The 22,738-nt window shown below is 38.4% G+C and overlaps 1 protein-coding gene across 1 annotated transcript in view; it reads left to right on the plus strand.

The window, feature by feature from the left end:
* The window catches only part of FMNL2 (formin like 2), a 557,440-nt gene that overhangs the window by 523,515 nt on the left and 11,187 nt on the right, over window positions 1–22,738 (plus strand). Inside the window, exons 16-17 of the mRNA XM_053698305.1 lie at window positions 6,578–6,702; window positions 10,227–10,429. Coding sequence (XP_053554280.1) covers window positions 6,578–6,702; window positions 10,227–10,429 — 328 coding nt within the window. The remainder of the gene's footprint in view (window positions 1–6,577; window positions 6,703–10,226; window positions 10,430–22,738) is intronic.

A 22,738-nucleotide genomic window follows, 5' to 3' on the forward strand; every position in this document is an offset into this window, starting at 1 on the left:
AACATTGCGTGCAGCAGCAACCACAGCCTCCCAGACACTGTTCAGAGAGGTGTACTGTTTTAGCTCCTTGTAAATCTCACATTTGATGATGGACCACAGGTTCTCAATGGGGTTCAGATCAGGTGAACAAGGAGGCCATGTCATTAGATTTTCTTCTTTTATACCCTTTCTTGCCAGCCACGCTGTGGAGTACTTGGACGCGTGTGATGGAGCATTGTCCTGCATGAAAATCATGTTTTTCTTGAAGGATGCAGACTTCTTCCTGTACCACTGCTTGAAGAAGGTGTCTTCCAGAAACTGGCAGTAGGACTGGGAGTTGAGCTTGACTCCATCCTCAACCCGAAAAGGCCCCACAAGCTCATCTTTGATGATACCAGCCCAAACCAGTACTCCACCTCCACCTTGCTGGCGTCTGAGTCGGACTGGAGCTCTCTGCCCTTTACCAATCCAGCCACGGGCCCATCCATCTGGCCCATCAAGACTCACTCTCATTTCATCAGTCCATAAAACCTTAGAAAAATCAGTCTTGAGATATTTCTTGGCCCAGTCTTGACGTTTCAGCTTGTGTGTCTTGTTCAGTGGTGGTCGTCTTTCAGCCTTTCTTACCTTGGCCATGTCTCTGAGTATTGCACACCTTGTGCTTTTGGGCACTCCAGTGATGTTGCAGCTCTGAAATATGGCCAAACTGGTGGCAAGTGGCATCTTGGCAGCTGCACGCTTGACTTTTCTCAGTTCATGGGCAGTTATTTTGCGTCTTGGTTTTTCCACACGCTTCTTGCGACCCTGTTGACTATTTTGAATGAAACGCTTGATTGTTCGATGATCACGCTTCAGAAGCTTTGCAATTTTAAGAGTGCTGCATCCCTCTGCAAGATATCTCACTATTTTTTACTTTTCTGAGCCTGTCAAGTCCTTCTTTTGACCCATTTTGCCAAAGGAAAGGAAGTTGCCTAATAATTATGCACACCTGATATAGGGTTTTGATGTCATTAGACCACACCCCTTCTCATTACAGAGATGCACATCACCTAATATGCTTAATTGGTAGTAGGCTTTCGAGCCTATACAGCTTGGAGTAAGACAACATGCATAAAGAGGATGATGTGGTCAAAATACTCATTTGCCTAATAATTCTGCACTCCCTGTATTAGCATTCACCATTCTAGCGGATATGCCTCGTGAAAATACCTTGTGCAATTTGTAGAAATTGTTTCTCATTACAAAAGCTACAAAAAAAATTAGATTGATCAATTAATCATTCATTTTGTTTAACAGTTAAAATGATTTTTATTTTACAAATTGATAATTAATCATAATTATACTTACACTAAAGGAAAGACTCAAAATCCTCTGCCAGGTTTGTCATTTTCAGTTTTTACGTGTGAGAAAAATCAGCTAGGAGAGTTAAAGCATCAGGAAACCAATGAAAGCTGAACTCACCTCTCTGGCTAAATTGCTTCAATGACTGGCAATAGTCCAGTAGCTGGCAGGAGTGCCAGGTGCCTGTCAAGAGATTAGCCTAATGAGGTCAGCCTAGTGGCGTATGAAACAGGCATGGGAGATAGCGGGGTTGAAGCCTGAGATGTGCTCAAGAGGAAACACTCCAGTACAAACTATTGGTTAAGCACCAATCAGATGTTTAGAATATTCTGAGATCAGCAATTCAAATGTAGTCATAGGCTAAACCGCTAACTTGCAGCTTTGCAAAAAGTGACAATAACTTCTGTGGATGTATATGTGTGTGTTGGGGATGGATTGGTAAATTGTGTGATTTCTATGATGGTGTCAATCTGATACACCCATGTACTTGCTCTCAAAGAAGACTTTTAAATTTTGTTTTCTTACCAGATTTACTTTGATATCCTTTGTTGAAAAGCATAATGTTAGCAGTAGCCATGCACTGCTGGAAGATAACTCAGAGCTAGCTGGGGATTGGGGGCTAAACAAACTTGTCATTGTCTCACCGGATGTTTCAGCTAGCTCCCGGTAGTGCATTGATGCTCAGCAATTGATTTTAACTACATCTTTAATCCCTTCAGTACCAGGAATTCAAGAGAAAAAGTGCCCAAAATACCGGACAATATTTTGTATTTTTGCTATCAGTTCATTTCAACAGAAATAGAGCCTTGTTTTTTTTTTTATTTACCTATCAAAACTATATATATATTTTGTTTAAATAGACAACTCAAGGTATTGGTCTAGGCTCATTTTGGTATATTTTATGCCCCCATTTTGCTGCCAAATGCAATCATTTAAACAAATTGTTAACTTTTTTCACAAACTTTGGGTTTCTCACTGGAACATCTGAAAATGGTAATGGTTTTGGTAATCAGTAGGCCACTAATTGCAGCTGTGCGCCACACTTCAGAAATACCTGGCATTAAAGGGGTTAATTTGTTAGGGCTAGATTACAAGTGGAGCAGTATCACAACCTTGCTATTTTACACTCATATTACAAGTTGAAAGTAAATGCGATTGATCGAACGCAATCACATTTTATGCTCAAACTTTTTATGCAACTTGTAAGCTTGCATAAATGGTTTGGGCTTAAAAAAAATGCTATAAACATAACAAAACAAAACAAAAAATAAAGTATTCCGACCTACACTATTAATCCCTTCACTTTTTAACAATTAAATCATCACAACCCCCCATCACAATTAACACTCTACACTACTTAACCCCTAAACCACCACAACCCCATTGCAAAACACCTGCTACACTACTTAACCCCTGCTTCACTACTTAACCTCTAAACTGCCACAACCCCCATCACAATTGAGCCCTTACACTACTTAAAACCTAAACTGCCAAAACCCACATTGCGATTAACCCCTACGCTACTTGACCCCCTAACAGCTAACCCCTCAAGACCTCTAACCTAAAACCCCTTAAGTTACAAAAAATTAAAAATGAATTACTACCAGTTAAAAAAAATGCTTAAAAAATATAAACATTACAAGTAAAAATAAAAACACTACAAGTAAAAAAAAACAATTACACAAAATTTAAAAGCCCTATACTAAAACATAAGTACACCAAAAAACAAGTTACCAGCATAAAAAAAACCTACCCTAAAAAAAACCTATACCAAAATGAACCCCCCTAAAAAAATTAAGGCTAGAACCCCAAGTTTTAACTCACCATCTAGAATGCAACTCTTTAGAAGTGCATCAGCGGGTCCACAACAGCATGGGGTCTGTAGCACCCATGGCAGCGGTTCTCTTCATCCGTGGAGATGACTGTGGTCCTCTTCTTCCTTGGTGGTCCTCAACGGTGCTGCTCTTCTTTTCTTCCATCCAAACTGTCTTCATTTTGTCTCCGCAGCACACTGAAGTTTGAATGCAGGTTTCCCCCTTTAATAGAGGTGTCCTTGCATTCCTATAGGCTGATTTTTCAGTTCAAATTCAAATCAGCCAATAGAATCAATGCTTTTTCTATTGGCTGATTTTAATTTTAATTAAAAAATCAGTCAATAGAAATGCAAAGATACCCATATAAAAAGGGGGAACCTGCATCCAAAATTCAGTGTGCTGCGGGGACAGCTTGGATGAAGAGGACCACCACCCATATGGACCTCCTGCTGCTGATGACCCGCTGTTGCCCCCCTAAGGAGTTGGATTCAAGATGGTGAGTTAAAACTTGGGGTTCTAGTCTTAGTTGTTTTTTTGGGGGGGTTATTTTTAATATAGAGGTTTTTTTAGGAAAGGATTTTGTTTTTTAGGATAGAATTTATTTTTTTTAGTAAAGTTTTTTAGATGGCCTTTTTAATTTTTAGGTTACTTTAGTATCAGTGTAGGACTTTTTTAATTACATCATTTTTATTTGTGTTTTTTTTTTTGTATTTTTTTTTAAACTGGTATTTTGTTATTTTTTTGTAACTTAGGATGTCTTAGGTTAGGGGTTTTGAGGGGTTAAGTAGTGTAGGAGGTTAATAGTGATGGGTGTTGTGGTGGTTTAGGGGTTAAGTAGTGTTGCAGGGGTTTTCCGATGAGGGTTGTGGCAGTTTACTGGTTTAGTAGTACAGCATGGGTTTTGAGATGGGTTTGTGGCGGTTTAGGGGCTTAAGTAATATAGGGGGATAATAGTGATGGGGTTGTGGTGGTTTAAGGGTTTCTAGAGTAGGTTATTGAGATGTGGGTAAGCATGCGAGTATAGGTGTTAGTTTTTTTTAAATTTGCGGCTCCATTGAAGTCTGTGGGGAAATATCGGAAATTTAACTTTTTTGCATGCTTCGACTTTTGTGCGAGCAATAATATTTTATTTCTCAACTTGAAAACGCGCTCTACCCAACGTGTGCAAAAAGTTGACTTCTAGCAAAGTTAATGCTCGAGTGGGATCGGTAGTTACTGCTCCGCTTGTAATCTAGCCCTTAGTTGGTAATAGTATTGTAATGCATGGATTACCCTCCTACCTGACCCCTCCCTGATCCCTCCCAAACAGCTCTCTTTCCTCCTCCATCCACACTCATCCCCACCATCTTAGGTGCTGGCTGACAATTTGCCAGTATGCAATTTAGGGCTTTTTTTCTGCAATCCCACCTCCCTTATCCCTCCAAAACATCTCTCTAACCCTCCCCACCTTTCACTAATGGTGGTCATCTTAGGTACTAGCAGCTGTCTGCCAGTACCCAGTTTATAGGTAATTTTTATTTTATTCCCCCTCCCGTGATCATTATGAAGGGAGTCTCCATGTCACCCTTTTTCTGTAGTGTTGTGTTCTACCCATCCTTCTCCCTTCAAAATATAATTCTGTAGCATAGGGTCCCTCCCACTCCTTCTCCTCTCCGCTGCTAAGCTGCCCACCTGCCTCCTGAATTTTCTTCCACACCTCCCACTGGCAACAATGGAGATAGCTACATTCAGTGACACAGATTGTGTCCCTGTCTATAACGATCTGGCAATCTGCCTTTATATGGTAATGGAGCACCGATCAAGCCCTGTTACCATATGAAGGCAGATGCTGGATGCCCAGGAACAGCAAATGACTGAGACTTGCTGTTCTTGGGCTTCTAGCATTATGCACGTAACTCTACATTATGCGGCATGCTGGGCTATGTACTGCATGACGTAGATCTTCGTTCATTTGGCCCAAAGGGGCTAACCCATTTGCAGAGGTAGTAGTTCTATGCAATCAATAGAGTATAAAATAAAAATGCTCTAACATATTAGATCATTTTCTTTTTGCACTTTTATGTCCCTTTAACAATCTGTCTTTCTATTTATCTATCTATGTATTATTTTAAATATGGTTAAAGCAGTTATTGGTAACTGATAATTACAATATACCGTGCATTTTGCAAGAACACAACAGAGAAATAAGTGAAAATACTATTGATATTTATTGTTCTCTACATATGGATGCTTCTAAAGTATGTAAATAACACTCCTTTCTTTGTTTTTCTGCTTCCACATAAAGACGGACCAATCAAGCTTTTCTGTAGGTTTCCTTTTGTTCTACTTCCTTGTTGTAATACTGGATTTGTTCATAATCTTTTGTCCTTTGACAATGTTTGCTGTTTTTGCTGCTTTATTAACAATAACGGGAGAATGATGTGACATGCACTGATCACCAACAAGAAATTAGTCTTGGAGGCTTGGTCCTTGCAGCCAATCAAATTGCACCTTCTGCGTGTTTCTCTATTTCTGTTTTTCTCTCTCCTTTCCTGTATTTTTTTTGTAATAAAATGACAATCTCGCTCACCATTTGTTAAGATGGATATCAGTAATACAGTATACATACGTCATAAAAGAAAGATCAAAAAATGTCTGCATCAGATAACAACATAACAGCAAGATAAAAATTTACTGCTAACATATTAATCTAGTTCCGGTTCCACAAGGACACTGATATGCACTACCACAATATTGTAAAAAGTTATCTGATTATTTTAATGACTGCTTGAATCTTGCCTTATATAAAATCTAATATAATGTGGATACCATATATTGGTATACAAAACTGCAGAAATTGTGATGATTCTTTAATTAGTGTCTATTTTTATTTTTGCCACACTGTAAATTATTTTTGCTACTGCCTGTCTCTAATTACTGCGTTGTTTTATTTTAGGAGAGGCAGGAAATATTAATGATTCTTTTTTCATGTTTTGAAGTTTATTATTATTGAAGGGACACTCAATCCAAAATACACTTTTATGATTCAGAAAGAGCATGCAGTCAAATTTTGCACAGTCTTTTTCTATGCACACTTTCTGGGGAACAAGATCCTACTGAGCATTTGCACAAGTTTACTGGGTATACGTATACTAGTCTGTGATTGGCTGATGTCTGTCACATGATAAAAGGGGCCGGAAAATGGTAGAAAAAAAATAAATTTGTCAGAAAAAAATCTACTGTTTATTTAAAATTCATATTAGGTGTTAAATCATTGTCTTTTTATTATGCACTTGTTAATTATGTAATTCTACTGCATTGAGTGGTCCTTTCAGTATATTTTGACCTCTGGATCAAGTTGATAATGCTATGTTTATGTTGTATGAGGAACATACACTCATTGACTGCTTCTTATTTTTTAAAGGCAATGGGAAGTGCTAATATATTTTTCTTCTATGTACTAGCTGTGAAAATTAAGAAGCCCATAAAGACGAAATTCCGATTGCCAGTGTTCAACTGGGTAGCTCTGAAACCTAACCAGATCAATGGCACTGTGTTCAATGAAATAGACGATGAAAGAATACTGGAGGTAACTGGAGCTCCCACAAGTCAGACATTACTTCCTGGTTATAACTGATTAAAATATTTTCCTACTTAGTAAAAAGCACTGATTAGTTATTAGATATTTAAATTCTACTTCGGCTCAAGTCTAGAATCTGCTAGAGCTTGTGCTTGCATATTAAAAATATTTATGGTAACAGTGCTGTTCCAATGCTGACAGACTTTTATGTAAGGTATACAGGTATTTTGAGAAATATCTTACAAATAAATAACATCCTGACACTAGTATTGAGTGTGGTGGGGTTAACTACACGTCATATTGATATTTGCATTAAACCATCACTAGAATACTCAAAACAATACTACATGTCAACTATGATGTCTCCCTCCATTTAAACTCCCTTAAATACTTAATTATTTTCTTGAACCCTTCAACTCAATCCTCTCTGATAGTTTACAAAGCTGCACTTTGCTACTACAGTTGACTTCACTAATAAATTACCTTATTGCTTGTCATAATCCATCTACTGCAAAAAAACTAACCAAAACAAAAACAAACCCAATATTTAAGCTGTTACATCATTGGTTGACACTGCCACACACATATATTAAAAGGAATATTGTTTTAAGGGTTCTTCCCTTCCATTACCCTCCACCTTAAGGTAGTTGGGGCCAACTCAACACAAATGATGCCCAAATATATATCTACTAAAAAATAAGCTATTACCTTAATACGGGTTTTAGCTTGACAAGTTGCCCCTTAAATCTTGAGTTAAGCATTGCCTCCTCATATAAACTTAAAAAAATACAGTACTATCCCAAACTGATGAAACACCATATCCACATCTTCAGCCTTTTATTGCCCATAGACTTGTAAAGAAGACTCTTATAGGTTAATATTTAAATTTAGATATTTTCTATTTCTCCAACATAGGTGTGTCCGGTCCACGGCGTCATCCTTACTTGTGGGATATTCTCTTCCCCAACAGGAAATGGCAAAGAGCACATGATCCCTCCTAGGCTCCGCCTTCCCCAGTCATTCTCTTTGCCGTTGCACAGGCAACATCTCCACGGAGATGGCTCAGAGTTTTTTGGTGTTTAAATAGATGCACTAGTAGCGCCCTGGACCTTCAACCTAGCTTATGTGTTCCCACCGTTTCCTCTCATTCCCAGGCTGGTAGCCAGGATCAATCAAGAGAGGGCTTCGGTGATCTTGATAGCTCCTGCGTGGCCACGCAGAACTTGGTATGCAGACCTGGTGAATATGTCATCGGCTCCACCATGGAAGCTACCTTTGAGACGGGACCTTCTTGTTCAAGGTCCGTTCGAACATCCGAATCTGGCATCACTCCAACTGACTGCTTGGAGATTGAACGCTTGATTTTATCAAAGCGTGGGTTCTCAGATTCTGTCATTGATACTCTTATTCAGGCTAGAAAGCCTGTAACTAGGAAAATTTACCATAAAGTATGGAAGAAATATATCTGTTGGTGCGAATCGAAAGGATTCCCATGGAACAGGGTAAAAATTCCTAAGATTCTATCCTTTCTACAAGAGGGTTTGGAGAAAGGATTATCTGCAAGTTCTTTGAAGGGACAGATTTCTGCTTTATCTGTTTTACTTCACAAGAAGCTGGCGGCTGTGCCAGATGTTCAGGCTTTTGTTCAGGCTCTGGTTAGAATCAAGCCTGTTTACAGACCTTTGACTCCTCCTTGGAGTCTCAATTTAGTTCTTTCAGTTCTTCAAGGGGTTCCGTTTGAACCCTTACATTCCGTAGATATTAAGTTATTATCTTGGAAAGTTTTGTTTTTGGTTGCAATTTCTTCTGCTAGAAGAGTTTCAGAGTTATCTGCTCTGCAGTGTTCTCCTCCTTATCTGGTGTTCCATGCAGATAAGGTGGTTTTGCGTACTAAACCTGGTTTTCTTCCGAAAGTTGTTTCTAACAAAAATATTAACCAGGAGATAGTTTTGCCTTCTTTGTGTCCGAATCCAGTTTCAAAGAAGGAACGTTTGTTGCACAATTTGGATGTAGTTCGTGCTCTAAAATTCTATTTAGAGGCTACAAAGGATTTCAGACAAACATCTTCCTTGTTTGTTGTTTATTCTGGTAAAAGGAGAGGTCAAAAAGCAACTTCTACCTCTCTCTCTTTTTGGCTTAAAAGCATCATCAGATTGGCTTATGAGACTGCCGGACGGCAGCCTCCTGAAAGAATCACAGCTCATTCCACTAGGGCTGTGGCTTCCACATGGGCCTTCAAGAACGAGGCTTCTGTTGATCAGATATGTAAGGCAGCGACTTGGTCTTCACTGCACACTTTTACCAAATTTTACAAATTTGATACTTTTGCTTCTTCTGAGGCTATTTTTGGGAGAAAGGTTTTGCAAACCGTGGTGCCTTCCATCTAGGTGACCTGATTTGCTCCCTCCCATCATCCGTGTCCTAAAGCTTTGGTATTGGTTCCCACAAGTAAGGATGACACCGTGGACCGGACACACCTATGTTGGAGAAAACAGAATTTATGTTTACCTGATAATTTACTTTCTCCAACGGTGTGTCCGGCCCACGGCCCGCCCTGGTTTTTTAATCAGGTCTGATGATTTAATTTCTCTAACTACAGTCACCACGGTATCATATGATTTCTCCTATGCAAATATTCCTCCTTTACGTCGGTCGAATGACTGGGGAAGGCGGAGCCTAGGAGGGATCATGTGACCAGCTTTGCTGGGCTTTTTGCCATTTCCTGTTGGGGAAGAGAATATCCCACAAGTAAGGATGACGCCGTGGACCGGACACACCGTTGGAGAAAGTAATTTATCAGGTAAACATAAATTCTGTTTTTTCCCTGATTGTTCAAACCTTTAGCCAAACTGGTTATAAATGTCAAAACCAATCATTCTCCATCTTCATATTATGCTCTGCTTGTTGAGTAAGGACATTTTCCCATCCAATTAGAAAATACAATAGGTTCAGTCCTTGTTTTATGATAATCTTTACATACATTGTGCCTAATATTTGGGCACAGTCTGTATAATTACTTATATTTGCCTATTTAAATATTTATATTGTATATCTGAAATTCAGCCTTGTATAAGTTGAGGAGAAAATAATTTGCAGAAGTTATGACATATGCCTTGTACTTTGTTTTCCAACATCTATCTGAGACTTTATTTTCACTTTGTAGAGTTCTGTATATACATTCTGCCTATGCATGTTCTGTAAAGTTGAAATATCAATAGTTAGACTGCAACTGGTGCAAAGGAATGGTTGTACTTTACATCGTTTGTTAAACTAATTTAGTTTCTATTCTAATGCTTTAAATGATTACAATGTTTGACTGCAAATTGTTAACATGTTTTTTTATTTAAAATAGTGTACTCATAAAATTACATTAAAGCAATTTGGTAATTAGTACTGCATGTAACTTTAATGAGATCTTAATTCCTTGCAGGAAAAAAACAATTTAAGTGGATTTGCATATTCATTAAATATATCCATTGATTTTATATGTTCTTTTAATTTAGTTTATACTTAAAATATGACTTTTAACCTAGGATATAAATGTGGATGAATTTGAAGAAATATTTAAGACGAAAGCCCAAGGACCAGCTATTGATGTTACGTCCACCAAGCAAAAAATAGCACCTAAAGGGTCTAATAAAATTACATTACTGGAAGCAAACAGAGCGAAGAATCTCGCCATCACCTTAAGAAAAGCAGGCAAGACGGCTGAGGAAATATGCAAAGCTATTCAACTGTAAGTTCACAAACAAAACACAAGTTGTATGATTTATACATACACTCACCAGCCACTACTTTATTAGGTACACCTTGCTAATACCGGGTTGGACCCACTTTTGCCTTCAAAACTGCCTTAATTCTTCTGTCCCTTATCGTGATCATTTTTCTGCAGTGTAGCAGATCCCTCCCAAACCATTTCTGTGACAGCCGTCCTGCCCCCTCCCATCCCCCTCCTGTGATGGGCCGCCCATCCTCCTCCTTCCTTCCCTCCCACACCACCAATGGCACCACTGCAAACCGATGCAGACAGGGACACAGAGTGTGCCTGTCTGCATTGATGATCTGATTCATATGGTAACAGGAGCTCTGACAGCACTCCCTTACCATATGAAAGCAGATGCCTTCTCCCTCTGACTGCATTCCTAGCATTCCTAGAAGGTTGGACGTAGCTACTATGCTGGGCAAAAAAATGGCTTAAGGGGTTAACATAGATATATATATATATATACTGTATATGTATATTGTAACAGGAACACTTTTAACCACGGTCTTCTAGGGCACAAATGCAGCACAGGACAGTCCACTGTAGTTTAAAAGGCTTTATTTTTCACAGCAATAACAAAGAGGCAGTTCATTTTCAAAAGAGGGAAATTCTTCCTCTGCAGCAAAGTTAAGTACTTTTAAATGTGTCCCAGCACTTCACAGCATTCCACAAGTGCTTTGTAAAAATAATGTCCTTTTACAGTTCACAGGAACAAAAGTCTTTTACACAGTGTAACAAACACACACACACCAGCTTCTGTAGCTGTGTAACTCTCTCTCAAGGCCTAAGTGAGGCTGCTATTTAAACCCTCACAACTTCTAATTAGCCACACCTGTGATTAGCTGCTGGACAGCTTCACAGCTGTCTGGGATAATGGCCCACCCTCTCTCCAATTATCCCAAACCCCAGGGACCCAGAACACAGTTTATCAACTGCATAATCAAATACACACTCTTTCTCCCTGGGGTTTTAACTGAAAGGAGAAATAGTATGTACAATGCTTGGTCCTAAATATCTTCCATTTATAACCAGGCCTTGCTTTCTGTCACATATCCTCCCCCCCAGCTCACACCCAGTGGGTTGAGCGACCATGGACATCAATGAATGTACCCGAGACAAACCATCAGCATTGCCCTGCAAAAGACCAGCCCTGTGCTCAACAGTAAAATTGAAGGGTTGCAAGCTAAGAAACCACCTAGTAACCCTTGAATTTGTTTCCTTATTCTGACTCATCCATGTGAGAGGAGCATGATCTGTTATTAATTTAAATTTTCTTCCCAACAGATAGTACCTAAGGGTCTCTAAAGCCCACTTAATGGCAAGGCATTCTTTCTCCACTATAGAATAGTTCTTTTCCTGTGAAATAAGTATTCTGCTTAGGAAAAGGACAGGATGCTCTTCTCCCTGACACTCCTGCGAGAGAACTGCTCCTTAACCAACATCAGAGGCTTCTGTCTGTACAATAAAATCTTTAGCGAAATTGGGGGTTACCAAAACTGGATGGTCACAAAGGGCATCTTTCAAATGCTTAAAAGCTTGTTCTGCTTCTGGGGACCATTTTATCATAATTGGGGCCCTTGCTTTTGTGAGATCTGTCAAGGGTGCCGCAATTGTAGCGAAATTCGGGATAAACCTTCTATAATAACTAGTTATCCCAATAAATGCTCTTACTTGTTTTTTAGTTAGAGGCTGTGGCCAGTTCTGTATGGCCTCTACTTTTGTTGTCTGAGGTTTAACTAATCCTCTACCAATAGTATAACCCAAGTACTTAGCTTCCTGTAAACCAACAGTACATTTTGCAGGATTGGCAGTTAACCCAGCGGACCGTATTGCATCAAGTACTGCTTGAACTTTTGGAAGATGGGATTCCCAATCTGTACTATAAATTATAACATCATCCAAATATGCTGCCGCATAACGAACATGGGGTTTCAGAATTCTATCCATCATCCTCTGGAATGTTGCCAGGGCCCCATGTAAACCAAATGGCAACACCGTATACTGAAATAAGCCCTCTGGTGTTGAAAAAGCTGTCTTTTCCTTTGCTTGACTAGTGAGAGGCACCTGCCAATACCCTTTTGTTAAATCAATTGTAGTGAGATAACATGCTTTTCCTAGCCTTTCTATCAACTCATCTACTCTAGGCATTGGGTAGGTGTCAAATTTGGAAACACAATTAAGCTTACGAAAGTCATTACAGAACCTTAATGAACCATCCGGCTTTGGAACAAGCACGATTGGACTGTTCCACTCACTTTGTGACTCCTCAATTACCCCAAGCTTTAACATTTTTTCTACCTCCAGTTTAATAGCCTTTCTACGAGCCTCAGGGACCCTATAGGGTTTAAGGCAGACCTTCTTCCCTGGCTCTGTTATTATGTCATGCTTAATAACATTAGTTTTTCCCGGTACCACAGAAAATACCTCTTTGTTTATTCTAATAAAATACTTGACCTCTCGCTTCTGATGTACAGATAGGGTTTCCGATATATTTACCTCTGGTTCAGTGACAGGGAGTTCTGTAGGTTTTAAGGCAACTAAAACTTCCCTATCTTTCCAAGGTTTTAACAGATTTATATGATATATTTGCTCAGGTTTCCTTCTCCCTGGCTGACTTACTTTGTAATTAACATCACCCACTTTCTCAATTATCTCATATGGGCCCTGCCAAGTAGCCAAGAATTTATTTTCAACTGTAGGGACCAGAACTAACACCCTATCCCTAGGTTGAAATACCCTGGTTCTAGCATTACGGTTGTAGCTGTACTTTTGTGCTTCCTGTGCTTTTCCCATATGTTCCCTTACAATGGGCATGACAGCTTCCATACGATCCTGCATTTGGGAAATATGTTCAATAATACTTCGATAAGGTGTTGTCTCTTGCTCCCAAGTCTCTTTAACTATATCTAGTAATCTCCTGGGATGCCGCCCATATAACAGTTCAAATGGGGAAAAACCTGTAGAAGCCTGGGGAACCTCCCTGATAGAGAACATTAAATAGGGTAACAGAAGGTCCCAATTTCTCCCATCTGTGTCAATTACCTTTCTTAGCATACTTTTGAGAGTTTTGTTAAACCTTTCTACTAAACCATCAGTCTGAGGGTGATATACTGAGGTCCTTAGTTGTTTTATGCCAAATAACTTACACAATTCTTTTGTAACCCTGGACATAAATGGAGTTCTTTGGTCTGTCAAAATTTCCTTAGGTATCCCGACCCTGCTAAACATTAGCATGAGTTCTTTTGCTATGGACTTTGCAGAGCTGTTACGAAGGGGAACTGCCTCAGGATAGCGTGTAGCATAATCAAGGATTACCAGTATATACTGATGTCCTCTAGCAGATTTAACCAGCGGACCCACCAAGTCCATAGCTATTCTTTCAAAAGGCACATCAATTATAGGCAAGGGCACTAAAGGGTTACGAAAATCTTTAGCAGGAGCTGTAAGTTGACACTTAGGGCATGAAGCACAATAATCCTTGATGGCTACAAATATCCCTGGCCAATAAAACCTTCTAAGAACTCTCTCTTTGGTTTTCTCAACTCCCAAATGCCCCCCCTAGAATGTGGTTATGTGCAAGATTTAATACAGTGTTTCTAAAAGTCTGGGGCACCAAAAGTTGTTTAACAATGTCTGTTCCTTTCTTCTCTACACGATATACCAAATCATTAACTGCTTCAAAATAAGGATAGGGTAATACATTTCCTGGCTGTGTCACAACATCATTTATAACCCTGATATTATTTCTTGCCTCTACCAATGTTGGATCCTCTCATTGGACTTTTATAAAATTACCAGGGCCACCAACCAGATCTATCAAATCATCAATATTTTCTGAGCTAGTACTTGGTACTTCATTACTCTGAGAAGGTTGATCACCTACTAATACAGGCATAGGGCAATAAATCTTATTTTTCTCCTTTTCAATGGAAACCACTTCAAAATCAGTTTCAGAGAAAGGAAATACATAAATATCAGAAGTTTGACATATTTCTGGAGATTCCCATAACTCCAGAAATTTTGGAAAATCTCTCCCTATCACCACCTCATGGGCTAAATTTGGTACTACACCCACACAATATTTTAATTTACCACACTGAGTCTCAATCTCCACCTCAGCTGTAGGATATTCCCGTTTATCTCCATGAACACAGATAATTCCCATTTTTTCCCCATAATCTAATACTGCATCTGGTACTAAAGATTTAGCCATTAGTGTGACCATACTTCCTGAATCAAGCAAAGCCCTAGACACTTTAACATTAACCGTCACAGTACACCAATGGGAATCATTATTAACAGAGCTGTTGCTATTAGACAATAGTGAATGTGCAACATTGCAGTCCATAAATTCATCTTTATCACAGTCTCTAGCAATATGCCCAACCTCATTACATTTAAAACATCTTACAGGTTGGTTATATTTAAATGTTTCCTTAATTCCTGGGGAAATGTCTCTGGTGTTTTGCCTATACACCTGCTGCTCTCTTATCCCCTTTATCCCCTGAACAGTCTTACCAGTTCTTGTAGAGCTCTGGGACTTGGGATTGTGGGGCTGATCCATTGAAGATTGTTGCAAAACTTCTCCTGAAGCTATAAATCTTTCGACCAATACAATCAACTGATCCGCTGTTTGAGGATCACCTTGACTAACCCACCGCCACAGGGAAGCAGGTAATCCACGCTGAAACCGGTCCATCACCAGTAGTTCCACTATTTTGGTAGCCGAATTAACCTCTGGTTGCAGCCACTTCCTGGCAAGGTGTATAAGGTCAAACATCTGGGATCTTGCAGCATTATGAGATGAAAACATCCAGGAATGGAATCTTTGTGCACGGACTGTCGAAGTCACCCCCAGGCGTGCAAGGATTTCTGCTTTCAATTTCTCATAGTCACTGGCTTGTGCTGGCTCTAAATCAAAGTAGGCCTTCTGAGGTTCACCACTAAGAAATGGCGCAAGTATACTCGCCCACTCAACTGTCGGCCATTTTTCTCTTTCTGCTGTGCGTTCAAATGCCAAAAGATACGCCTCAACATCATCAGCTGCTGTCATTTTTTGAAGATAATGACTAGCCCTTATTACTCTGGAACCTTGGCTGCCACGAACATATTCAGAGTTCAGTTTTTCTGATATGGCTTGAACCTCTCGTTGCAGAGTTTGTGTAGCACTTTGTTGCTCTTCCCAGGTCTTCCTGAATGTCTCAGCTTGCACAGCAGCCATCTGTTGTATCAACAATTCAGTGTTCTCCTTCTGTGATTTAGCCAGCAGCATAGCACTCTCTGACTGGGCCAAGACCAACTGTTGCAGTGCTGCACTATTTTCAGCAACTTTTCTGTTAGTCTCCTGCTGTATAGCATTAGAATGGATCAAAGCTTTAATGACTTCCTCCATGTTGCTTGCAGATTATTATGCCCACAGACATACAACGTGGTTACCTGGATTCTCCACCAAGTGTAACAGGAACACTTTTAACCACGGTCTTCTAGGGCACAAATGCAGCACAGGACAGTCCACTGTAGTTTAAAAGGCTTTATTTTTCACAGCAATAACAAACAGGCAGTTCATTTTCAAAAGAGGGAAATCCTTCCTCTGCAGCAAAGTTAAGTACTTTTAAATGTGTCCCAGCACTTCACAGCATTCCACAAGTGCTTTGTAAAAATAATGTCCTTTTACAGTTCACAGGAACAAAAGTCTTTTACACAGTGTAACAAACACACACACACCAGCTTCTGTAGCTGTGTAACTCTCTCTCAAGGCCTAAGTGAGGCTGCTATTTAAACCCTCACAACTTCTAATTAGCCACACACAGCTGTCTGGGATAATGGCCCACCCTCTCTCCAATTATCCCAAACCCCAGGGACCCAGAACACAGTTTATCAACTGCATAATCAAATACACACTCTTTCTCCCTGGGGTTTTAACTGAAAGGAGAAATAGCATGTACAATGCTTGGTCTTAAATATCTTCCATTTATATATATATATATATATATATATATATATATGTGTTTATATGTGTGTTTATTTGTGTGTATATATGTATTTATATGTGTATATATGTATTTAGAGACATATATAAACATATAAATACATATGTATACAAATATAAACATATATATAAGTGCATTGGAGCCCTTTGCAGTCAAGTAGCTGAAAACATGAAAAATCATATTTATGCCATATTCATATTTAATAAAGTGTTTAACTAGTTATTTATTGTATCTATTTCACATTTCAATGTTCTTCACATACGGGAATATGTTCTAAGTATTTATAAAAAGATATTCCTATAAACATCTGTATATATCTATACCTATATATAATCATATAAAATATATATATACATATATATATATATATATATATATATATATATATATATATATATATAGTACATGTAGGTTTAGCACTCACGATATAACTCCTATGACCGGGGTGCTCAGCAACAAATCCACAATCTCCAAAGAAAAGCAGGCATTCACCGGGTTTGAAGTGGCAAAAAAATCTTTTAATCCAACAGTGTGACGTTTCGGGGTTTCACCCCCATCACTCTGTTGGATTAAAAGTTTTTTTATGCCCCTTCAAACCTGGTGAGTGCCTGCTTTTCTTTGGAGATTATATATATATATATATATTTATATATATATATATATATATATATATATATAAATATAAATATATAACATAATTTATGTAAGAACTTACCTGATAAATTAATTTCTTTCATATTAGCAAGAGTCCATGAGCTAGTGAGGTATGGGATATACATTCCTACCAGGAGGGGCAAAGTTTCCCAAACCTCAAAATGCATATAAATACACCCCTCACCACACCCACAAATCAGTTTAACGAATAGCCAAGAAGTGGGGTGATAAGAAAAAAGTGCGAAAGCATAAAAAACAAGGAATTGGAATAATTGTGCTTTATACAAAAAAATCATAACCACCAAAAAAAAGGGTGGGCCTCATGGACTCTTGCTAATATGAAAGAAATGAATTTATCAGGTAAGTTCTTACATAAATTATGTTTTCTTTCATGTAATTAGCAAGAGTCCATGAGCTAGTGACGTATGGGATAATGACTACCCAAGATGTGGATCTTCCACGCAAGAGTCACTAGAGAGGGAGGGATAAAATAAAGACAGCCAATTCCGCTGAAAAATAATCCACACCCAAAATAAAGTTTAAATCTTATAATGAAGAAAACTGAAATTATAAGCAGAAGAATCAAACTGAAACAGCTGCCTGAAGTATTTTTCTACCAAAAACTGCTTCAGAAGAAGAATACACATCAAAATGGTAGAATTTAGTAAAAGTATGCAAAGAAGACCAAGTTGCTGCTTTGCAAATCTGATCAATCGAAGCTTCATTCCTAAACGCCCAGGAAGTAGAAACTGACCTAGTAGAATGAGCTGTAATCCTTTGAGGCGGGGATTTACCCGACTCGACATAAGCATGATGAATTAAAGATTTCAACCAAGATGCCAAAGAAATGGCAGAGGCCTTCTGACCTTTCCTGGAACCGGAAAAGATAACAAATAGACTAGAAGTCTTTCGGAAATTCTTAGTAGCTTCAACATAATATTTCAAAGCTCTAACTACATCCAAAGAATGCAATGATCTCTCCTTAGAATTCTTAGGATTAGGACATAATGAAGGAACCACAATTTCTCTACTAATGTTGTTAGAATTCACAACCTTAGGTAAAAATTTAAAAGAAGTTCGCAACACCGCCTTATCCTGATGGAAAATCAGAAAAGGAGATTCACAAGAAAGAGCAGATAATTCAGAAACTCTTCTAGCAGAAGAGATGGCCAAAAGAAAACAAAACTTTCCAAGAAAGTAATTTAATGTCCAGTGAATGCATAGGTTCAAACGGAAGAGCTTGAAGAGCCCCCAGAACCAAATTCAAACTCCAAGGAGGAGAAATTGACTTAATAACAGGTTTTATACGAACCAAAGCTTGTACAAAACAATGAATATCAGGAAGAATAGCAATCCTTCTGTGAAAAAGAACAGAAAGAGCAGAGATTTGTCCTTTCAAGGAACTTGCAGACAAACCTTTATCCAAACCATCCTGAAGAAACTGAAAAATTCTCGGAATTCTAAAAGAATGCCAGGAAAAATGATGAGAAAGACACCAAGAAATGTAAGTCTTCCAGACTCGATAATATATCTTCCTAGATACAGATCTACGAGCCTGTAACATAGTATTAATCACAGAGTCAGAGAAACCTCTTTGACTAAGAATCAAGCGTTCAATCTCCATACCTTTAAATTTAAGGATTTGAGATCCTGATGGTAAAAAAGGACCTTGTGACAGAAGGTCTGGTCTTAACGGAAGAGTCCACGGTTCGCAAGAAGCCATGCGGACAAGATCCATATACCAAAACCTGTGAGACCATGCTGGAGCCACCAGTAGAAAAAACGAACATTCCTTCAGAATCTTGGAGATTACTCTTGGAAGAAGAACTAGAGGCGGAAAGATATAGGCAGGATGATACTTCCAAGGAAGTGACAATGCATCCACTTCTTCCGCCTGAGGATCCCTGGATCTGGACAGATACCTGGGAAGTTTTCTTGTTTAGAAACACCAAGAAATGTAAGTCTTCCAGACTCGATAATATATCTTCCTAGATACAGATCTACGAGCCTGTAACATAGTATTAATCACAGAGTCAGAGAAACCTCTTTGACTAAGAATCAAGCGTTCAATCTCCATACCTTTAAATTTAAGAATTTGAGATCCTGATGGTAAAAAAGGACCTTGTGACAGAAGGTCTGGTCTTAACGGAAGAGTCCACGGTTGGCAAGAAGCCATGCGGACAAGATCCGTATACCAAAACCTGTGAGACCATGCTGGAGCCACCAGCAGAAAAAACGAGCATTCCTTCAGAATCTTGGAGATTACTCTTGGAAGAAGAACTAGAGGCGGAAAGTTATAGGCAGGGTGATACTTCCAAGGAAGTGACAATGCATCCACTGCTTCCGCCTGAGGATCCCTGGATCTGGACAGATACCTGGGAAGTTTCTTGTTTAGATGAGAATCCATCAGATCTGTTTCTGGAAGTCCTCACATTTGAACATTCTGAAGAAACACCTCTGGGTGAAGAGACCACTCGCCCAGATGTAACGTTTGGCGACTGAGATAATCCGCTTTCCAATTGTCAATACCTGGGATATGAACCGCAGAGATTAGACAGGAGCTGGATTCCCATACCAGTATTCGAGATACTTCTTTCATAGCCAGAGGACTGTGAGTCCCTCCTTGATGATTGATATATGCCACAGTTGTGACATTGTCTGTCTGAAAAAAATGAACGATTCTCTCTTTAGAAGAGGCCATGACTGAAGAGCTTCTGAAAATTGCACGGAGTTCCAAAATATTGATTGGTAATCTCACCTCCTGAGATTTCCCAAACCCCTTGTGCTGTCAGAAACCCCCATACAGCTCCCCAACCTGTCAGACTTGCATCTGTTGAGATCACAGTCCAGGTTGGAAGAAAAAAAGAAGCCCCCTGAACTAAACGATGGTGGTCTGTACCACGTCAGAGGGTGTCGAACAATCAGTTTTAAAGATATTAAATTAGATATCTTTGTATAATCCCGGCACCACTGGTTCAGCATACAGAGCTGAAGAGGTCACATGTGAAAATGAGCAAAGGGGAACACGTCCAATGCAGCAGTCATAAGAACCTAGAATTTCCATGCATAAGGCTACCGAAGGGAATGATTGAGACTGAAGGTTTCGATAAGCTGAAACCAATTTCAGACGTCTCCTGTCCAACAGAGACAGAGTCATGGACACTGAATCTATCCGGAAATCTAAAAAAGGTTACTCTTGTCTGAGGAATCAACAAACTTTTTGGTTAATTGATCCTCCAACCATGTTCTTGAAGAAACAACACTCATAAAAAGCTGAAAAGGATCTTTCCATTGAAAATGAGCAAAGGGAATTGAATCCAATGCTGTTAAAACTTCTATGCATATATAGCAACTGAAGGAAATAATAGAGACTAAAGATACCAACAGATGGAACCCAATACAAATTGTCCCTTGTCTGATAGAGACAAAGATAGTGACATAAACCATCTGGAAACCTAAAAAAAGGTGACCCTTGCGTGAGGAATCAAGAGTTTTTGAAAAAAGATCCTCTAACTATGTCCTGAAGAGCAAGTGAAACATATGAGAATCCGCATCCTCAGGAAATAATCTGAATGAAAACAGAAAAATGAAGAATATGCATTTATTGTATCTAAAGAAAACAAATAATGCTATCAATGACCACAAAAAGGCAGAATAGTTTGAATAAAACTCCAAAACCCAGTTCCTAGAAAAGGAACTGGAATAAAAACCCCAGAAGATTCCAGGTCTGAGCAGCGCTTGAACCCCATGGGTACCCAGCCATGCTTCATCAGTATCCAAAATATATAGGACAGAAACACACTGAAAGAAAGTGTTAGCCTTACTGGAATAAAATCAAAGAAATTTGGACAAAATAGAACCAAATAAATTTCAAATAAGTCTTAACCTGCTCCTTACCAGCCAAGCTGGAATACGGCACGTGCATCGCAACATTAGGGAGCTAATTTCGAACCCCAATTAAAAACATGTTACTTGGGAAAGAACTCAGGATTTGTTCCTTAATAAGAACAACAAAACTAGTATAAGCTTAAAGTTTTAGTATTAGAACTCAATCTTGAAGCCCATAGTAACAGTTAAGAATTGAATCCAATTATAATTGATTATCTTAGAACAAAAGAAATATGGATTTTCTTTTTTTTTTTTTTTTTTAAATTACAGAATTCTTCTGGCTAAAATAGCTAAACACATAGATTAACCCTCATTTGCGAATATATTCAATAAAATGAAGACACAAATGAAATCATTAGCATGATAGTCCAGTTTAAAGGACCAGTCAAAACAGAGGACTTGCAAAATGCAAAACAACAAGACAAATGCAACGGCACCTAGTCTAGTAAATGTTGTCCCTTAACAATGCTAAAATAAATCATGATCTGATACTTGATCTTAAAGTAAACAGAAAAAATGAAGCAATTGCAATATCACAGGACCAAGAAAAGTACCTGAAACTAAATAATTTTCCAAAAATAAGATACAACTATATAAAGGAAAATAAATACTATTTTGCTATAAAAACAATAGCATAATTAGTAGGAGTAGAGATAGCTCCAATAAATTGGAGAACCCTCCAAATTGAATTTAACTGCTGACAAAGAATATAGTTTAAAAATAAAAGAAAATTCTCAGCCTATTCCATTCCCTAGTATGGGGAATTGGAAAGAAAACCTCTGAAATCACAGAAGAATAAAAAGGCAGAAATAGTGTCAGCTAGTCTTAAAGAACTAGTTACCTTAATATCCAAAATAATCAACACCTCTTCAACAAAGAACAAATGTACTTTAATAATAAAAAAAAATTATATAAAAAAGTAAATTTGTTAGTGTCAATATCTGATGAAGAGAATTTCTGAAAGAGAAAAAAAACATCATCAGAGAAGGATAAATCAGTATGTTGTTGGTCATTTGAAACTTCAATAATTAAAAAAGAAGTGAAAAAGACCTAAAAATCGTATTAGAAGGCACGAAGTCAGACATAGCCTTAATCAGAAAAAATATTTCTTATAAATCTTCTAAACATTTCTTGCACTTAAGAATGGAAATGTATAAAGCATAAATTCTAATGGAATCTGCATGTAAAAGTATATCATAATAACTTATTACAAACCATAGCTAAAGATAAACATTTATAACATTTAAAATAAATGAACTTAGCTTTGGTAGAACTGAAACTCAGTTAAGCATTTTTCCAGAAGTGGCTTCTGACTCAGGGACAAACGGAGACATCTTGCAATATGTAATAGAAAAAACAACATATAAAACAAAATTGATCAAATTCCTTAAATGACAGTTTCAGGAATGGGAAAAAATGCCAGTGAACAAGCTTCTAGCAACCAGAAGCAATAAATAATGAGACTTAAATAATGTGGAGACAATAGTGACGCCCATATTTTTTAGCGCCAAAAAAGACGCCCACATTATTTGGCGCCTAAATGCTTTTGGCACCAAAAATGACGCCACATCCGGAACGCCGATACTTTTGGCGCAAAAAAACGTCAAAAAAATGACGCAACTTCCGGCGACACGTATGATGCCGGAAACAGAAAAAAAAAATTTTGCGCCAAAAAAGTCCGCGCCAAGAATGACGCAATAAAATGAAGCATTTTCAGCCCCGCGAGCCTAATAGCCCACAGGGAAAAAGT

Source organism: Bombina bombina, chromosome 1 (genome assembly GCF_027579735.1).
Source record: "Bombina bombina isolate aBomBom1 chromosome 1, aBomBom1.pri, whole genome shotgun sequence".
Lineage (NCBI taxonomy): Eukaryota > Metazoa > Chordata > Amphibia > Anura > Bombinatoridae > Bombina > Bombina bombina.